At 36.0% G+C, this 21,478-nt stretch overlaps 3 protein-coding genes across 3 annotated transcripts; all 3 read left to right on the plus strand.

Annotated features, from left to right (window-relative positions):
• The first annotated feature begins 5,362 nt into the window (after positions 1 to 5,362).
• Positions 5,363 to 11,435, plus strand: lnp1 (leukemia NUP98 fusion partner 1). The gene is made up of 4 exons (XM_065272695.2): positions 5,363 to 5,864; positions 9,634 to 9,864; positions 10,066 to 10,161; positions 10,458 to 11,435. Exons 1-4 carry the CDS (start codon positions 5,709 to 5,711, stop codon positions 10,599 to 10,601), a joined length of 627 nt encoding a protein of 208 aa, XP_065128767.1. The 5' UTR covers positions 5,363 to 5,708; the 3' UTR covers positions 10,602 to 11,435.
• Positions 11,436 to 13,202: 1,767 nt separating this feature from the next.
• Positions 13,203 to 18,777, plus strand: tmem45a (transmembrane protein 45a). Its single transcript, XM_065272724.2, has 6 exons — positions 13,203 to 13,457; positions 15,910 to 16,117; positions 16,964 to 17,176; positions 17,403 to 17,587; positions 17,737 to 17,879; positions 17,960 to 18,777. The coding sequence occupies exons 2-6, from the start codon at positions 15,922 to 15,924 to the stop codon at positions 18,051 to 18,053; spliced, it is 831 nt and encodes a 276-aa protein (XP_065128796.1). The 5' UTR covers positions 13,203 to 13,457; positions 15,910 to 15,921; the 3' UTR covers positions 18,054 to 18,777.
• A 219-nt stretch (positions 18,778 to 18,996) lies between these two features.
• Positions 18,997 to 21,201, plus strand: sft2d2a (SFT2 domain containing 2a). Its single transcript, XM_065272725.2, has 8 exons — positions 18,997 to 19,234; positions 19,436 to 19,525; positions 19,831 to 19,916; positions 20,008 to 20,089; positions 20,315 to 20,350; positions 20,449 to 20,507; positions 20,640 to 20,669; positions 20,885 to 21,201. Exons 1-8 carry the CDS (start codon positions 19,172 to 19,174, stop codon positions 20,943 to 20,945), a joined length of 507 nt encoding a protein of 168 aa, XP_065128797.1. The 5' UTR covers positions 18,997 to 19,171; the 3' UTR covers positions 20,946 to 21,201.
• The last annotated feature ends 277 nt before the right edge of the window (positions 21,202 to 21,478 follow it).

Below are 21,478 nucleotides of genomic sequence, written 5' to 3' on the forward strand. Positions count from 1 at the left end.
TACTGTATCTAGACTCTCTGGCTGACACATGATGTAAAATGTCAATTGAATGCACAACGCTCACTGCCATAGCAAGTTTAGATCAATCATAGCTCTTAGCTAGAACACGAGACATGATCAATTTGTGTTTGTGCTAGTAGTATACTTATGAGTCAACCCCTTATTAACGTGCACCCATCGGCCTAGAAAAAATGTTTTACGTCACATATATTTTAGTTAATCTATAGAAAATTGAGAAATAGTATTTTATTGTTTATTACTCAACTGTGGAAATTTTCTACAATGACTGCTAAATTAAACAAAACAGTGGCAAAAAAAAGTATGTGAATCACTAGGAATAAACTCTTTTTTACAGTGATTTGCCATAAAATGTGATCTGATCCTCATCTAGGTCAAAAAAATAGATAAACACAATTTTCAGAAGAACAACACACAAATAATTTGTCTTTTTTGAAAACACCCATTCAGTGTTGGGGAAAGTTACTTTTAAAAGTAATGCATTACAATATTAAGATACTCCCCAAAAAAGTAACTAATTGCGTTACTTTTCATGGAAAGTAATTCTTACATTACTTTTAAGTTACTTTTGCATTACTTTTTCTTACTTGGCTGAGGCTTGATATCTTTCAGGCCTTGCAGGTGTTTTTATGATCACAAAAATGTCAAGCTCTGGCCTGCCATCTCCGTTTCTGACTCAAACTGTTCCCGGTCGGGCGCACAAAGTTAGTAATTATGTAAATATGTTTAGTTTAATTCAGTACATTATTTTATTTTTACATTTAATTAATTAAACTGAAAAGTAACTCGCATTACTTTTTAAAAAAAGTTACTCAAATATTAATGGGTACCTTTATAAAGTAATGCGTTACTTTACTCGTTCAGAAAAGTAATATTATTACGTAATGCACGTTACTTGTAATGCGCTACCCCCAACACTGCAAACATTCACATTACTGGAGGAAAATGTAAGTGAACCCTTGGATTTAATAGCTTGTTGAACCTCCTTTGGCAGCAATTACTTTCAGTAGTTCTGAATCAGATCTGCACATAGTTCAGAAGAAATTTTTGCCAGTCTGTGGTGGATTTACTTTGATGCTTAAGGTCATTGTCCTGCTGCATCAATCAACTTCTACTGAGCTTCAACTGGCGGACAGCCACCTTGACATTCTTGTAGGATATTTTGTTAAACTTCATTTTCCCCTCGTTGATGGCAAGTGGTCCAGGCCCTGAGGCAGTGAAGCATGCCACACTTAACTGTTGGGATGATGTTTTGATGTTGGTAAGCTGTGCCCCTTTTGCGCCATAGTAGTTTTCCCAAACAATTAAACTTTTCTTTCATCAGTCCATAAAATATTTTCCCAGTAGCCATGGGGTTTTTCAAAGTGCTCTTTTGCAAACTTCAGGCTCACAGCAATGTTTTTCGGGAAAGCAGCGACTTCCTCCATAGTGTTCTGCCATAGACACCATGCCTGTTCAAAGACTTACATATGGTAGACTCATGAACAGAGCTGTGTGCCAGTTCAAATTATGTTTTTAAGCCTTTAGCTGTTACTCGTGGGTTATTCTTTACTTTATTGAGTATTCTGCATTGTGACTTGGGAGTAATCTTTACTGTGCGCCCACTTTTAGTAAGGGTAGCTACCGTATTAAACTGTCGCCATTTATAGACAATTTGTCTAACTGTCGACTGATGGATGTCTCAACATTTTGGGATTGTTTCAGCCATATGGAATGCGACAACTCTTGTTCGGATATTTTTAGAGAGGCATGGTTTATAAGAGCTGATTCTTCTATAAGGACATAAATCTAAAAATGTTTAAGTGTCTTTAAAGGGATAGTTCGGCCAAAAACGATATTAAACCCATGATTTACTCACCCCCAAGCTGTCCGAGTTGCATATGTCCATCGTTTTTCAGACAAACACATTTTCGGATATTTTAGAAAATGTTTTAGATCTTTCAGTTGATTAAATGTAATGTTACGGGGTCCATCCATAGTCCACAACCTTCAAATCCAAAAAAGTGCATCAATCCTTCACAAATTAAATCCAAACGGCTCCAGGATGATAAACAAAGGTCTTCTGAGGGTAATCCACGCGGTGTTGTTGTAGAAATATCCATATTTAAAACTTTAATAACGAAAATAAATACCTTCCGGTAGCGCCGCCATCTTAGACTCCTCTGTATTCAGGAGAGAGTATTAGCGTAGTCTACGCACTTTTCTTAGTGACGTATGACAAATTCGGAGGGCAGGGGAACAGAGCAGCAGCAGAGTAGCCTCCGTAGGCTGCGTAAGCTCTCATCATGAATGCGGACGCGAATAAGTTGGCGGCGAATCATTTTTGGCCGAACTATCCCTTTAATTAATCAAAGTAGCACTAAACCACAACTTTGAACTAATTTTATTTCCCACACAAATTAGCTTTCATTGAAGTAATAAGTCTATGGGTTTACTTACATTTTCCTCCAGCACTGTGAATGTTTAATGGGTGTTTTCAAAAAAGACACAAGAAACTAGAATTATTGGTGTGTTGTCATCTTATGCACATTGTGTTTGTTTATTGTTGTGACCTGAATGAGGATCAGATCACATGTAATGGCAAACCACTGTAGAAAGCCAGTTTATTTCTTGGGCTTCACATACTTTATCTTGCCACTGTAAATATATAAATGACTGCTCCAGCTTGTTTCACATCTCTTATTTCATTTTGCAGTCTCTTTCTTCTCATTTAATTTTGAACTGCCATGCAATTTGCAAGATCATCAAATCAGTCATCATCAAAAAATAATTTTGGATTACCTTATTGGGGTTTATTGTGTAATAAAGACTGGCTGGCATCATCCTTAAGGACATACAGTGTACCAGTTCTTTCCATCTTAAGAGGAGAATGGTTATCCTTAAAATATACCTTTTTTTCTTCTCAGTGTTATAAACTGTATCATGATGTGATATAAGGTCGGCATAAACATTCTCAGAGTCCTGGATCTTTGTGAGACATTTACTTACACTACACAGTCCATGTCTGCATGTGTGAGACTCCACAACTGGGTCTAAATCAAATTTTAGAAGCACTTCGTCTTTTTTGACTATAAGTTCATTATAGAAATCGCTGTTTATAAACCAAGAGCAAATGTTGTCCTGCCTCTTTTTTTATAGGTTGGAGACTATTTTGGTTTTAGAAATCACCTGCATACAACGTGCACAGATGCAGTCTTTATATTGTGAAATAAAAAATGCTTCATGCACAGATATTTGCAAGAAACATACTTTACTGTATTGGGGGGTCCGAAAACCAGTCAGTATCTGGTGTGACCACCATTTGCCGCATGCAGTTGATCAGGTTGTTTATATAAATAAACTCCTGTTCAATGGCTGTGCGAAGTTGCTGGATATTGGCAGGAACTGGAACACACCGTTGTATACGCTGATCCGGAGACATGCTCAATGGGTCGAATGTCTGGTGAGTATGCTGGCCATGCAAGAACTGGGATGTTTTCAGCTTCCAGGAATTGTGTACAGATCCGTGGCATTATCATGCTGCAGCATGAGGTGAAAGTCATGGATGAATGGCACAACAATGGGCCTCCGAATCTCGTCACGGTATCTCTGTGCATTCAAAATGCCATCAATAAAATGCACTTACGTTACGCCTGCCCATACGATAACCCCACTGTCGCCATGGTCCACTCGATCTACAACGTTGACATCAGCAGATCGCTCACCCACACAATGCCATACACGCTGTCTGCCATCTGCCTTGTACAGTGAAGACCAGGATTTATCCGTATGGAGAAATGGTGCCAGACGGCATCGAATATAAGCATTTGCCCACTCAAGTCAGTTATGACGATGAACTGCAGCCAGATCTAGACCCTGATAAGGACGACAAGCATGCAGATGAGCTTCCCTGAGACAGTTTGTGCAGAAATTCTTTGTTTATGCCAACCAATTGTGGCAGTACCTGTCTGGGTGGCTGGACTCAGACGATCTTGGAGGTGAAGATGCTGGATCTGGAAATCCTGGGCTGGTATGGTTACACGTGATCTACGGTTGTAGGCCAGTTGGATGTACTGCCAAATTATGTAGAATGCCTTTGGAGATGGCTTATGGTAGAGAAATGAAGATTCAATTCATCCTGCAGTTGATATGCCAATTGCACTCACTCTCAAAACTTATATGTATAACCAAATATATGTGTAACCAAATGTATACCTTAACTGTATAAATGCCACATTAGATACATTTTAAATGGTACTGCCCAAGTGACAACTTACTGTGCAAAACTTTTTGATTTAGAAATTCTAATGGTATACTTTTCAATTCTGTATAAAACCAAATTTTAGTCAGGACTGGTGCAAGTATATTTCTTAGCAAAACACAATCCATTCTTCTTTTCCTTTCGGCTGTTCCCTTCAGGGGTCGCCACAGCGAATCATCTGCCTCCATCTTGCCCTATCCCCTGCTTCATCGTCTCTCAAACCGACTACCTTCATGTCCTCTTTCACTACATCCATAAACCTTCTCTTTGGTCTTCCTCTCGGCCTTCTGCCTAGCAGAACAAAAGCAATAAATCACATAAATAGGCACATGCGGTGACCCAGACTTCCCGCCGTTCATATAACATCACCACCCTTGCAATTGAGGGCAAGGATCAAAGAGACATGGCCACAGGTGTTTTGTATTAGCAGTGTCATTGGCCTTATACTGTATGTTGCCCCAGAGGCCAGCAGTAGGAACAACTGGAGCAGGACAGTAGACAAGGCTTGGGGTGGTTGTTGTGTGCCCCAGATTGTTTCTTCCTGAAGGGGAGGGGGTTTATCATATTCCACAAAATAAGGTCATCTCAAAATACACCGGCTACAAAGGAAAAGAAGCTACTTACCCGGCATCTACTACTGAGAGTGAATTTGCAGGATTATATGTTAATATCAATGTTTTGGATTGTTTCAAGAATGCTATTTCTGGTTGATACACATAGAGATTTGCTGAATAGGCAATAATTCATCATATTGGCATTATGACCGAAAACGCACTTCATAGATGCCATGCTTGATATCTTACTTCACGCATTGTTAGACGCATAAATATACAGTACACTGTTTGCAGCACATGTTGGCTCTCATTGCAGGCAGTCCATAATTATTGACAGGTTTGATGTGCTCAGTGAGTGGAAAGAATGAGAGAATTAGTGTTGCACAGAGTGCGTGTGACTGCACCCCCTCCTCTCCGCCCCCTCACCCCCCGGCCCATTGCTCTGTAATGGAAAGATTAAAAGCAGAGCACCAACCCAAAAACACCCCTCTCTCTCTCTCTCTCTCTCTTTCTCTCTCTCTCAGACTCTCCTATACCTCTTTCCCCACCCCATACGGAGTATTCACTTATTTAAAGACCTGGACGGATGCTGTGTATGCATATTTTGGGGTCAGCTTACAGCAGCAAAACCCATACTTTGTGTTTACCTAACTTGAGGAATTTTTATCCTCACTGCTCCGCCCAGCCTATCATCCAGAGTCTGGAACTTACACAGCCAAAGCTCTGAGAGAGATTTGCAGTTCATCCAACAGCTCCAACCGCAGAAGCCTCATCCGACCTGACAGCCAGACTCGGATCATCTCGCGGTCCATCTTTTTTTCCTGGAGACGGGAGCTCCACGGAGAGCTCCACATTTAAACCCCAAGCTGTCTCTTCGACTGCTTCCCGCGATTATTATGGACTATGAGGAGGACGATGATGGGAACTTCACCAAGTGGATGAGCAGTTACTGGGGGCACGGGGTGAGGGAGGACCACGCCAAAGCAAGAAAGAGGAGCTTCGTGAGGCACTCTCGCATCAGAGCTGACCGCCGTGCCTCTTTGCCCTGCGTGGTAAGGTGGTCATCAATGATATTGGGGGAACAGGGAATCAGATTATTAAATGCAATGTAAAAATGAGTGATACTCAAAATTGGTTATTCGGTAAGAAATTGACAATGCATTTGGCGGCAAACAAATCCACTGAAAATCTCGTGATTGTGTGCTGTGATTGTGTGTCTGTGATTTATGTTGTGTTTGACATGCGGCCCCAGCTGATCCTGTAAACACAGCTGGGTAACACATTGCATAATTGGGTTAGGAAGAGAACCGCTTTGTAAACACGGAAATGTTACATGTGCTGTGATTAGAGGATGAAACCCATCGGGAATTGGTTCTCTTCCCCACACATCAGCATGTTATGCTCTCCTACATACATAAACCATATAGGGGCGGTTTCCCAGACAGGGTTTAAATTAATCCAGGAGTAGACCTTAGTTATATTAGGACAATTATGTAGTTTTTACAAACATACCATACAAAAACATTACTGGTATGTATGTGGTGTGCACCTTGGGGCAAAACAATGGCACTGATATATTTTAAGCTATTTCAATGCAAGCTGATTTCAACTCAAACAAGCATTTTAGTCGTGAAATAGATTGTCTGGGAAATCGCTTCATAATCTTTTAGTCCACTGGTTTAGATAAAAACAACGGTCTGTTAGTTATTAAGTACATACTTATACACAGATAAAAAATAATCTATGTGGAGTTTGCATGTTCTCCTTGTGTCAGCGTGGGGTACTCTGGGGTTTTTTCCAACAATCCAAAGACATGCAGGTTAGGTGAAGTGAACTGGAGATGCCAAATTGTCCTTCCTTAATTTCTGTGTAGATCAACTTTACAGCCATAGATACTGGAAGGGCATTATGAAGAAATAAATAAATAAAACAAATAATCAAGTAGTTATACCACAATGCATGTTTTTAGTTAAAAGGGCTGGAAATGGTAGAAATTCACTGGGGGCCTCTACCTGTAGGTAGATGGGGTTAAAATAACTAAAAACATTTTTAAAAAATGTTTGTTTCTTGAGTGAGTATTTAAGTCACACACAAACCTTTAACAATAAATTAAAATATAATATAATAAAAAATAAAAATATTAATGGTTATTTTAAATAAGAGAAAAATCTTAAATGAAACCGATGCATTGCCTTTGCGACTATGAAGTTTCATGTGACAAGCTTGATGATGCATCAGTGGCGGCTGGTGACTTTTTTTCCAATGGGCGCAAATTCAAAATATGTGTTTGGAGTGTTATCTGTGGGGCTCGTCATGTCAAATGTGTTTGTTGCGTCATGTAAACCTATGTGCATCATGTCAAAATACGTGCCTGCTGCACACAAAGGGTTTATGATAAAAGAGACGCTCACGTTCACAAAATAATCACAAGACACGAACTTAACACTAAACTCTGATTACAAATGAGATTAAGTGAGTATCTGGCAACAAGCGACTCTTTTATCATAAACCCCTTCAAAGTGTCTGCAGCAGGCACGTATTTTGACATGACACATAATGCACATATTTTGACATGACGAGCCACACACATGATTCCATGCTTCCATCATGCGACCACGAAAAAGAAGTCACCGGTCGCCACTGTGATGCATTATAAAATAATAAATGCAATAAAAAAACTCATAATGGGTCAGTGTAAATGCTATTAAGATTTTTAAATGTGATTCCACCATTTCAAAAACTCCATTCCCCCTTAAAATTCACTCCCGGTACTCCGTCCCCCGTGTTCCCCCCATTTTCAGCCCTGGTAATAAATAAACCTATACAGCATTAAATACTGTTGCTGAGTTGCTCTGAAGCATATCCCTTTGAAAATTAATGACAATTTTGCCAACATGATCTCACAAAGTTCCGTGGGATAGTCACATAATTTTGTGTTCATTTTTCCGTGGCATTCTCACGAAGCTCCACATTTTTCCGTGGCCCTGCTACGGACTGTCTTTTTCCGTGGCATTCTCACGGATTGGTTACTCAACTGCTTTTTCCTATTTTCAAACCATTTTCGCTTCAGTTTAGGGTTAGATTTGGTGTTTGCGTTAGTATGTCACTTTAACTATTGGTTTATACTATTTTTTCTGATTTATTCTTTTATATTTTCTAAACTTTAAACAATTGTCGCCTGGCGTTGGGGTTAGAGTTGGGTTTGGGTAGGGATGTCTATGCCACTGAAATTCGATTTTGCATAGACCAATAAATGTTACAGTATAGAGGTTTAATTTTCTTTTTATGATATATTTTACTTGATATCAGGATAGATGTACATACAGTACATAACATTAGTATGGTTTTTCATAACTTTATTTATTTTCTAAAAAACATAAAAGAAATGTATGCATTATTTTAGTTAATTCTTGTGGTGGGTCAGTCCACGTGCATGCTTAGCATGTTAACATTGTCTATAGGTATAAATCCAGTGTGCTGTTTTCAAACTCACCAGCTTTGTTTTTGATGATTTTGCAGGGATGTTAATATTAGGTATTTATACCACAGGGTTGTTAAATGCTTATTCTGGTTGGCTGAGAAATGTTCCACAGGCATGCATTATTTTTTTTTAAATGCACATCTAACATGTGGTGCTGCATTACCACCTTTGGTGTGCATTATTTTTGAATAATTTAATGGCCCGTCATCGATTCTTCCTTACATATTCAGCACAGTATGAGAGTCTAAAGGGATGTTTTAACTTTTGTAAATATGGATCTTACATATCTTAAAATACATCAGTGCCCTTTGTTTTGCCTAAAAATGCACACAAGTAATGTTTTTAGTAAGGCATGTTTGTTAAAAGTAGTTATATTTCCTAATTAAACTAAGGTTAGTCCTGTCTTTAACTAATCCCTGTCCGGGAAACCACCCCATGATGTTTTTTTTTTTAATCATATTTTGGTAATATGCATTATTAATATTTGTTGGAAAAATCTATAAGGGATTGCAACTATTGGGGACAATAAACAGTGATCACCCTATAGGTGAGGCACTAATAATTGGCTTCATTCAAGAGCCTTTATGAGTCACTCAAGAATAAATAAAACTTACAGACTAACATTATGTCTACCGCAATTCTGTGCAAAATTTTCATACTACTGTAATACATTTTTTTTTTTCAAAATCCTATATGTACAAGTAGCCTATACCATGTTCAAGTACAATAAAACCTTTCTTGAATGCTTCTCCACAGACATAATAGATATCACTGCTATTGTATTTATACAAAAATATACAAAGTTAGGTCCCACCTAACAAATGTTTTCTTTTATGCCAAAATCATTAGGATATTAAGTTAAAAAAAAATTAAATATTTTGTAAATTTCCTACATGAAATATATATTTATCATTAGTAATATGTGTTGCTTAGCAATTAATTTGGACAACTACAACTTTAAAGGCTATTTTCTCAATATTTAGATTTTTTTGCAGCTTCAGATTTTCAAATAGTTTTATCACAGCCAAATATTGTCCTATAACAAACTGAATAATTTATTCAGCTTTTAGATGATGTATAAATCTCAATAAAAAAAATAGTTTTTTGTTGATTTTGTGGTAGGGTCACAATTGGGTATGGCACTAGCAAAGCTGAGATCATGTGTAAAAATGTATATCTTGCATGTTACTTTGCATAAAAGCATCTGCCACATGCACAAATGTAAATACAGTATGAGTGTTACATTATTATGGGTTTTATTATTAGATGAATATTACTGAGAAGTAGATGCTTCATATGCTTTTTATTCATTGGTCTTACTTCCTCTTATTCCCAATAAGTCTCAGCTAGAAGCCATGCAGAGTCAGATGCATGCTAACAGCCTGACCCATGCTCACCTAATGAGCCGTGAGGAGAAGGAGGTGCGCTCTCACCCTCGCGCCCGCCGTGTGTCTTCTGACGAAAATCGAAGCAAAGTGGCAGGATCTGAGTGTCACATCCCCACCATTCCAGAGCTCGCCGAGTCTTTAGAGAAGCGGCTACGTTTCCACAACCAGAAAGTGATATCAACAGTGAGTTAAGGACAAGATTATGTCACATACTTATGTATTATATTACTAGGCTAGTAACTGACTGTATTTTGTGGACTTAAAAATAACATTAAAATGTTGTACACCATTAACCAAACTACTGAAGCTATGGCCCTAATCTCATATATCGTTTGGCAATGTGGAAATTATCAGACTTAAGATGTTTTGGCCTTGTGTTTTTAGGTTGACACAAATAGCTTATGTCTTATCTGCCATGATGAATTAAGGAATGGAAGAGGTGGTATGCAAGACCTTCACTGCACCCATTTCCATAAAGAGGTTAATATTTAATGAACTACATCTTTTAGATGACTTCAAAGTAACGCTATGATCTTCATGCATTTACATATGATCGCGTTGCTGGGCCAGGTCTGTTTCCATCCTCTACTGAATAAAATTGGGGCTAAAAGGTTAACATTGTTGTACTGTAAATGGATATAGAGGTTTATGCATTACACAAATGAGGATGTTTTCAAAATTGGTCCTTTCACCATGCATGGAGTTTCTCTGGTTACTTGCTACTCTTGTGCCCGTTATGACACTTAATCTGCTCTGTCTGATTATGTATTGGAAAGGCAAAATGGCTGGAACATGACGCACGACCACGTAGCGGGAGTTCTGCGGCCGCATGCGAGCGGGGGAGTGAGATGCCATTCTGCCACGGACAGGAGGAATATCGCTTACCCCGTCGCCAACTGTCTTTACGTAGACAGCGTTGATTGTATCCAGTGTAAGGGCTTTGGTTTGAAAAATACCATATGTACATACCAACAATAACATTTATAAAGTAATCAGAAACATTGAATTGTTGGATTAAATATGTCTTTAACTTCACACTACTTTGTTTAGTAATCAACAGGTGACTTTGTTTGCTGTAAAAATTGTTGTATTAGTAAACTGTCAATTATTTAACTTAAATTAAACTCATCTGATGTTATTGTACAGTATATAAAGTAATTGTGTTTATCATTGTAAAGTGCTATTTGGATCAAAACTGTGACTATTATTAAAAATGCATGTTGATTTTATTTTATGAATACTGTATACAATTCAAATATAAATGCGACTTGTAAAGATGTTAATGTATTGATTTTTCAGTTCACATGTCCAGAGTCACTGTTGTTGATATACAATAGCTTGCTAAATGTACATGCTGGAAATTAGCTGGTGGCTTATCAGGCCACTGTAATGGAAATCAATGCCAGTCCAAAATTCTGCTTCACAGAGGAACAAAGGGCGACTGATCTTACTTTGTCATATATGCAATATCATCATGCATTGGCTGCACGGCATTGCTTAGTGATATTAAACACTGCTTATATATTTTTAATGTGGAACAGTAACGTAACTTATATTACTACTAGTATAAGGCACCTTTAAAAACTTTTATAATAATAATAATAACAAATCAAAACTATGAACGATACAAACTGAAGTATGATTATTATTCAGTGGCCAAAATATGTTAAACAATTACAGATTTTATATTTCAGCTTTTTAAAAGTAGCCACCCCATAAATAAATGATTGTAAGAATACAGTTATTGGTACCCACTGACTACCATATTAAAAAAAAATACTATGGAAGTCAATAGATACCATCAACTGTGATATTAAAATCATTTATCAAAATATCATCTTTTGTGTTCAACAGAAGAAATAAACCCATACAGATTTAGAACAACATGAAAGGAAATTTTATTTTTGGGTGAACAATACCTTTAATGATGCACAATAATGTATCCTTGTTTAAAAACAAACATTTTACTTTTAGGATTAAAATTTCAGATTACAAGGTTTTCAAGATTACGACAAATATAAGATTGTCAGATTTTTTTAATTGGGCTATTTGGCTTGCAATTTAAAATAGTGTTTAAATATTTAAACAGACTGTTTTATCTGAATGTGGTGTGTTTGTGTACAGCAGCCACACCTTGGCTTTAAATGACCCTCTATAATTTAACTTCCTTTCAGTTTATTGAGAATTGACTTTGGCAGAAACAGTTACTCACGTCCTACCTGTCGAATTCATGTGCCTGGGTCCCTCTACTGGTCTTGTACAAGAATTCACTTTCCTTGACAATCTCACTTTCAACTATTTACTTCTAATTATCAGTACATTATCATAAAATCTGAAATGTTTTAACCAAATCTCTTATACATTCTTGATCTAAATGCTATTGGTCTAATATTGATTTGATGTGTGTATTTTTTAATCTATGAACAATCTTTAAAGACCCTTTACAGCTCATCTTTAAGTGGAAGGCATGATTGGAGGATGCAGTTCTGCAATCTTGAAAGCCTCTTTACTCCTCCACTGCATTCTCTGGGCTGACAGTAGGACAGAAAGTCCAACCACAAAGCCATCCCTGCACTCCTACTATTAAAATTATACATGACATTTACCGTATTGAATTATGCAGTGTCTGTTAACTAAGTATAAGTGTAAACAGCCCGCCTTGTATCAACAATACTTAATGTAAATAGCATCTGTTTACTATTAAAACTTATTGTAAATAGAAATGAACGCTATTAAACTTTTAGTTAGCACGTACACTTTACACTTATTGGTATGCCTATTATGCTTTTAATGATAAGAAACGTAAATATTAAGTTCTAGGTGTGGAAAGTGTTATTTGTAAATATTTTAGTTACAATGTCAACATTCACATAAATTCACATGAAAGAAATGCCTGCTTTTATATCCAAATTTCTTCATAGTCTAACTTAAAACAAGTGCAAACATTTTATCTAGTTGAAGTGAGACATACTATAAAATGTGTAATATACTTGATGAAGACCTTATGCTGTGAGATGATGATGATGATGATGATGATGATGTTGTTGTTCCTCCTGCCCGTGCCTTTGTGCACGTACCCAAATCCTGCTATTATTATGTCCCGCCCTACAAAAGATAAAAGAACGAGAATTAAACTTAACGAAATAATGGGCATGCACTTATAACCCATACAAAAACCTAGCCTATATTACCAAGCATATTTTTTCAAGCAACTATTGTAGTAGTGTGTATCAAGATGATAAAACTTCTTTCGATACATTTTTCATCAAGGTTTTTAAAAACAACAACAAAAGCCAAACAAGACTACCACGTTTAAAATGTAAATTGTTAGTTTATTAAACCAACACTTGAATTTTCCGTTTGATGTAGCGGACAATCCCAAACTTCTAGCTGGTCACAGAAAAAGTGCACACGTGGAAGAGACCAACTCTTGAGTGACATTCAAAAGAACCAATTAAATTCGAGAACAATGACGTTCACTTACTCCACGAACGAATCGTTTATTAGAATGGGCGGTTCCAGTGAAAAGACGCTCTGTAAAGATAAGCCCCAATAAATCTAGCGGTGAAACAGCTGGAAAAGACGTAGAAGTTGATGTAAATTCCAGAGGGACGAAAAGTCGTGCTGAAAATGATCAAAAAGGATACTTTTTTAAATTCAAAGCCGTGTGAGGATGCTTGAGTAAGTCAGATGAACTGTTACAGCATCAAATACAAAAGAAAAACATCGACTCTGAGCTGACCTTCTGTTTTTCAAACAATATCCCACGTATTTTGGTAAGTCTACATGGTAAGATATGCACTATGTTGACTTAAAACTGATTTAAGTATTATTTACGCTGTTAAATCTTAATGGAAATCTGAAAATAACGGACTTATACTTGTGTACGTAGTAAATAAGGCACTGTAGTCTAGTCTAGTAAGTTATGTTTAACTTTAGTCATTTTATGTAATGTAGATTTCGACATATTAAATCACAGTGAGGCAGTAAATAAATTCATATCATTCCCGTGATATAATAAATATTTTTAGGCTATGTTGACCTCGGAAAAGCTCTGTTCTCATCCTGGATGCATCCTTAAGAAAACCGTCTTATATTGAGAAAAGCATAATAACATCTGAATCGGTAGACCTTATAACCTTTTAAAACAATACATGCGAAGCAAAATACCTCCAGGTGTTTACAGCCTACTACATTTATTACAATATGTGTATATAGTTTTATAGGTGGAGTCCTACATTGTTTTTTAAGGAATTAAAATATATTTAACAGTCATCTTGTCGTTCAATTTGCATATGTTATTATTATTCAATGTATAATTGGCATTCCTACTTATATAGTCTGTGTAATAACAAGAATATCTAAGAATATATTTGTTTTCATGGAAAATTCCTTATAATTACTTCTGCATAAATGTAATTACTGCTTACAGTCTATGTTTAGCCATGTTGTTGCACATAAACCTCTTCTTCATTGGAGAGATACACAAAGCTTTGTCTCCATGGTGACAGAAGAGCATCATGAGAGGTCTTTTATAGACCACTGAAACACTCATCTGATCAAAGCTGCATCACAGATGCTAATCATTGCCTTGATTTTCAATGCCATACATAAATGCTATTATAGTCGAGAAACAAAATAAGCTTTTTTGCTTAACAGTGCACTTTTCCACTTGTTGCCTGTGTCTTATTGCAGGCCTGTTTGATAGCCGGTGTGCTGAAAGGTTATGGTTTATCTCGTAAAAGGTTATGGTCTCTGAAACAGTTAAACATCTGATTATGGCAGTATTGACCGCCTTCCTTTTGAACATAGACCTGAATGACTTTGGTGTGTAGTACTGATCCATCTTATGATTAAATACTATTCGGAAGTCAGACACAAGAAGAGGAAATGAGATGGAAAATAATATATTCCATACATATTACCATATTATTATTGACTGGGATGAACAAAAGTTGATATTTTTAATTTGACAGATCTTTTCACGTTAATTCATTAAACAATTGTCTTACAATTTCATATGAATGGTTAATGTTCAAGGCAGGAATCTGCGTTTTTCTATACAGAGTGCATGCAAAATGTTTAGTCTTTCTGATTTTCTTCATTCTTGTTTGATTTTTCAGCTGCCCTCCCTTTGTTGTTTGTTATTTGTATGCTGTTTAAAATAACACCGAGGTGCTTGCCTGGACTCTCATTAGGCCAGCAAAGGGCTCTCAGCACTTCCCTGAGTGTTTTGATTTGTTTTGAGAATATTTCCCTTTTCCCTCTGCCCATGGCTATGTATGTGTGTCATTTGCTTGTTTAGGAAAGCAATGAAACGATTGGAAAGTACTGTATTTAGCTTGCTCTATTTGAATAGTTTAGGCTCCACCCTGGTGGCAGTTTCCTCAGCGTCTGTGGCACTTTTTCCCTACATGTTTAATCAACAATTTTAATCAAATGTAATCCACATTCTAAAAGAAATGGTGTTAAGTAGTACTAAAGGCTCGTAATCATACGTGAACCAGTTTTAGCACTACAGAGCACCTCTGTAGCACCACTTATGGTTTAACATAGCACAATATGGTGCAACACAGGTTGTACATTGGTGACGTTTAGCAGCTCTCCTGATTTTGACGAGTGAGCCAATGAAACATTTTTAGTGCTATTAAGCCCTATTTTCACATATCTGTAATTGATGGACATTTGGATATTATGAACCGTGTGGGGAAAAGTTGTTTTTAAAAGAAATGCATCACAATATTAAGTTACTCCCAAAAAAAAAGTAACTAATTGCGTAACTTAGTTATTATTCATGGAAAGTAACGCTTACGTTACTTTTTAGTTACTTTTGCGTTACTTTTTCTGAGGCTTAATCTCTTTCAGGCCTTGCAGGTGTTTTATTACTGAAAAGTTGTGCATTCAGAAATTGCATATTTCATAGCAAAAATGTTGAGTTCTGGCCTGCCATCTCAGTTTCTGACTCAAACTGTTCCCATACAGGCGTTTACGCATAGAGTACATAATGTGACTACGTTTAGTTTAATTCGGTACATAATTTTTTTATCGAATTAACTTGAATTACTTTTTTGAAAAAGTAACTCAAATATTAATGTGTACATTTCAAATGTAATGCGTTACTTTACTCGTTACTTCAGAAAAGTAATATTATTACGTAATGCACGTTACCTGTAATGCGTTTCCCCCAACACTGATTATGAGGGATTAACAATGATTTTTTTTTTTCAGATTTAGGACATCATGGGAAGTTTTAAAGGCCATGCATTACCTGGAAGTTTCTTCCTAATCTTTGGTTTGTGGTGGGCCGCAAAGCAGTCATTTTTGTACGCTGCCCGCAAGAACAAAAGTGCTGGTGCAGGAAGGCTGGCAACTAGAGCTTCCCAACGGCGCATAGAAATCTTGGAAGGAGCAGTCATTTTGGCATTTTCTATTTTTGGTATGCAAGGAAACCTATTTTGTATTAACATTTTGTTGCCACGTTTCTTCATTTTTTTTTTAGGGAATACAAAAGTTGGATGTTATATAGGTTCCTCCTGAGTTTTGTGCATTTGTGCATGTGACCCTGTCTGTATAATCCAAGCTAAATTCTCATAATCTAATTATGAGATCTGTAGCATCAAAGTTTTATTTCAATCACTGATTTTACTTGATTTTCAAACTTAAACATTGACCTTACTCTGTCAATATTAAAGATAATCAGAATGTTCTTTATATTATGTAGAAAATAGTAAATCACCAACTAATCACTTTAACTGGGTTTTCATAGACTTATTCAGATATAATTTACTGAACAACTAAAAAAAGAGAATTAAAGGAATAGTTTAGTCAAAAATGAAAACTCTTGTCATCATTTCTTCACCCTCATGCTGTTGTAAATGTATGAGTTTCTTTATTCTATTGTACAAAAAAAAATATTTTGATAAATGATGGTAAGCACTCAATTGATGGTACCCACTTACTTCTATAGTAGGAAAAACGAATACTATGGAAGTGAATGGGTATCGTCAACTGTGTGCTCATCATTTATCTAAATATCGTCAGAATAACAAAACTATTACAGGTTTACAACAATATGAGGATGAGTTAATGATGACAGAATGTTAATTTTTGGGTGAACTATCACTTTAAAAGTTTTTTAAGGTCTTTTTGAAAACCCTTTTCGGCTATAAAATCACTTTATATGTAATTTGAAATGTTTTGCTTGCTTTCTATACATTATAAATTGTATTATTATTATTTAATCATTATATATTTTAAACAGTTTTATTCTGATTTTACACAGGCATGTTTGCAGAGCAACTTTTTGCCGGCGGGCCCAAGTTTCAACTGTATAATTCATCCACTCAGCAATGGGAGCAGCTGATGATCTGGCAGCACACCACCATGTACCTGTTCTTTGCTATCGCAGGTGCCACGGCTGCCATTGTCCACAGCACAGATATTGCCCCGCTGGCATTAGATCGTATGCTGCTGGGTCTTGCTTTCTTTAATGAGGGTAAGATCTTGGTCTTTTTCTCTAAAGATGTTCAAAACGATCCTAAAAAGTAATATGTCAGGGGTATTTCAAATTGAATTTTTTTTTTTGATAGTTTCACTTTGTGAAAATGTGTAAAAACTTTCTGAGAATTCACAAATAATATACCTAATTTCTACTGGTTATCAAGATTATTAATTTTATGTCTAAAAATCATGAAATTGAAAGTATATATTTGCATTTGCAGGATTCCTGTTTTTTTATCATCTCCATGGTAGAGACATGCTTGATGTCCTCGTTCACACCCTTCTCCTCTATGCCATTTTTGGACAAGCTCTTATCTGCTTTCTGGAGGTTTTCCACAGGGGAAATATACTACTAGAATTGCTTAGAGCCACTCTTACCATACTGCAGGGCAGCTGGTTCTGGCAGGTCAGTGTGTGTGTGTGTGTGTGTGTGTGTGTGTGTGCGTGCGTGCGTGCGTGCGTGCGTGTGTGCATGAGATGTGTAAGTATACAAAATCAAGAAATTTAGGTTTTTTTTATTTCGTACATTACAAGGTTTTTTTTTTTTTTTTTTAGATTGGCTTTGTGTTATACCCACCCAGTGAAGTGAAATGGGATCTGACAGACCATGACAATGCTATGTTTGTAACATTATGCTATTGCTGGCATTTAGTAGTTGCATTGCTCATTGTTGCCATAGTGTACTGGTCGGTTCTCTGGTGAGTATGCATATATTGTAAAATTGTAAAAAGACATGACATACAGTAAGTTAAATTAAATGTTAATTGTTTTCTTCCAGTGGTGTCCGTTCAAAAGTGAGGAGAATGCCACCCATGGCAATGGGGCTTTTGAAACCAAGAGAGAAAGAAGTGGAGTCTGAAGATGAAATCTGATGAGAGTTTATCACAGATTTACTTTGCATCCATATGTGTTTGGACCTTCTCAATCTCAGAGCACATATTGAGATTAAGACAGAGGGGTAGTTGCCAAATATTAACGCAGCCGAGAGAATACCTAAACAGTGTGTTTGTTCAAGTGGGCAAACAATGATAGTCTTGCTGATTGAGAAGTTTTTATTTATTTATTCTTATTTTAACATTTCATTCTCCTGTGTTTCTGGTGTCTCAGGATTGAAACTTTATAACTGAAAGGAATTTTTCCTTTTTATCCAATCATTTTAAAAGGTGTTTATATATATTTGATATTTCATGCAGTACAGTTTTGCATTGTTTCTCTTTGACTTAATACTGTACTGTGGAAACTGAGATTTATTTGTGCCTTGTCAGTATTTTGCTTTTTCACTCAAGGATGTTATGATATTTTTCTTTAGTTGGTTTTAGAGGAACTACATGAAATACATATGCAGATTATTGCAGTTTAATGCACCCGAGATCTGTACTGACATATCTTAACATATATCATTGCCATTGTTTTGTCTCAAGATGCACACCTGCATATTTATTTGTAAGGTTTGTTTGTAAAAACTACTGAAATGTCCCAATATAACTAAGGCATAGTCCTGGATTAGTCTAAACCCAGTTCGGGAAATCTCCCCATCACCAAATATACGATATTTTAAAGTACTGACAATTTTTAGCTGTTTAGCTGTTTGATTTCTGCCACAGCATTCTTTATACATATATTTTCAAACAACTTGTTCTAAAATATGTTCTAAATAAAGATAAAATATTCTAATAAATAAGTTTAAATGTATTACAATGCCTTTTGCTCATTTTGATAATGTGCCGGTATTTTAAGTACCGAAAGGTGGCGTGTTCTTTTGAAAGGAGACAGGTATGGGTTTTGGCTAGAGAGGATACAGTCAAATCTCGCGAGATGTAACAGCGCTCATTAGGCGAGATTTTGGCCGTTGCTGTATCCCTTCTAACCACAACCGCAGGTATGCGCTCATGATGTCAGTCAAACGACTGCCAGCTGGACGATGAAACAATTCTATAGTACAAATTTTTTTCAGCGATTTACAGTGAATACTTAGCATTAATACAGAAGCATGGATAAACTCAGAGCCTTTCTAGGTGGTCATGAGGGAAACAATGACCGTAGTGTACTGCAGGTAAAGTGTTTTATGTTTTTTAAGTGCAATACTTTTACTTAGTTTATGATTTCCTTTTCATCTTCTAGAGTTACCGGGTATACAGTAATCTATTATTATAAATATATGTCTGCAATTTATACCTCTAGTTAGATGTTACAACTTCACATTTTGATTTGTTTCACATGAAACGTGTAAATCACGATTGTCCATTGACTCAAGGCGGCGAATGAAGCGTCCACGCTGGGATGGGGAACTCGTTTGAAAGGATTCATCGCCTGTATGGTCATCGGAATAGTCTGCACTGTATTGGTTAGTGATTTGAACTTTAAATAATCTTATTTTTGTCATCTCAGCGTACTAAAACAAACTCAAAAGTTTAGCCGATTGTGTTTTGGCTAAAAATGTATATGTTTTGAAAAGCTGCATCACCGGTTAGACAAGCTTTCAGGAATGACATAGAAAGAATGCACGTGGTTCTTTTAAAGTACCTTGAGAAGTTTATACAGGATTAACTAGTTTTCTGTCTTATTAAATATATAATAAATAATGTATATCATTTGGTTCAATTTATTAATAAAATTCACATGACACATTTCTTTCTTTTAATGTCTCAGGGAGTGTGTTGCCTGTTTATTCACAACATAGGTATAATTCTCTTCATCGTTTTTTACACACTTGGGAATTTATGCTCCTTAATAAGGTGAGTCATTAAAAGTCCATATAGTAACTTATATGGGATAACTAATTAAAACATTACTGTTTAATGACTTTTTATATAATCCCACTGACAGCACCATGTTTTTGATGGGGCCAATCAAACAGTTGAAACGGATGTGTGATAAGACCAGAGCACTTGCTACAACTGTTATGATAGTGAGTTATTATCCGTACACTACACTAATCCACTCCAGCTAAAGTAACAATGAAGATTTAATTGTCTATTACACAATGTTAGGTCTTTAAACAATGAACTGCCCACAGATTATTTGGTCTTATAGCCATTTAAAAGAAACATGCTACTTGTCTAAAATACTTAGTATTTTGTTGGCACACTTTGTCTTGGGCACTTAAAGATTAACATTTCTTTTTGGTCCGTAGACATGTATAGTTCTCACACTATGTGCGGCATTTTGGGTAAGTCCCAATCTATTCTTTAAGCTCAAACAAAGCTGAATCAGATTAAAAGTATTATTATTATTAGCTTTTTATTAACATTCTTGTCTTTACCACAGTGGAAAATATTTGCACTCACATTGCTGTTTGTCATCCTGCAAATCCTTGCATTTGCTTGGTAAGTTTTCAATAATGCATGAAAGTTATTTTTATTACGCACATTTTTTATGCTATATTAAAGTATTACATCACTAATGCTTTGTGTATGACACAGGGAAAATGCGTTTTAATGGTGTTTTCTTTGCTATAGGTATTCACTGTCATATATCCCATTTGCAAGGTTTGTTATGTTTCATGCTTTGAAAATAATTATTATAAAAACAACCCAAACCTTTTCTTGAATGATTAAGTAGATGTGATATTAATTATTAGATATTAACAAATTGGTGACTTTGTGTTTTAAGTTTTAGAGAAAATACTTTTTCAGTGTCATTTAAATGACAGCTGTAATCAGGTTGTTATAAATGTATTTAAATTTGTATCTGTTTCAACCAGAGATGCCGTCCTGAAGTTTTTCTCCATGCTGTTCTCTAAGTGTGTGAAATGTGGACAATAATCACCTCAGGGACCTTCTGCCCTAGTATCTGGTGGTTTGGGAAAGTGAACGGCAGAAAAAGCATAATAAGACTATTATGAGACTTGCTAGTAGTAATGTCTATTTGGTTGTTTTGCTTAATCCCAGTGTGTTTAAGTAAAGATCTGAACATAATGTATAAAATTTCTATTAACTGAATGTGTTTTGTTTTATGTGTTGTAAAAAGTAAAGAAAATGAAAAATTAATATTTAAAAAATATTAGTGCTGCTCTGTTTTTTTTTTACTGCCTTTACTCACAATTATTATTGTACAAAATGAACATATTTTAAAATAAAGACTTCTTTAACATGTGTTTAATAATGTTATGTCCTATAACCTAAACTGATATCATAGATAATTACGTTGTTAATTTTAAGCTAACATTAAGCTATTCACCCTCATAGCCTTGATCGGATTTAAAGGGAAATCTATTTTGGGTTGTTTGTTTTCATATTTTATTTTAGGCATGGCTCCTTTAAACTGCTTCGAATGTATTGACATAGCTGGCTTGTGA

The sequence above is a fragment of the Paramisgurnus dabryanus genome, chromosome 7 (genome assembly GCF_030506205.2).
Source record: "Paramisgurnus dabryanus chromosome 7, PD_genome_1.1, whole genome shotgun sequence".
Lineage (NCBI taxonomy): Eukaryota > Metazoa > Chordata > Actinopteri > Cypriniformes > Cobitidae > Paramisgurnus > Paramisgurnus dabryanus.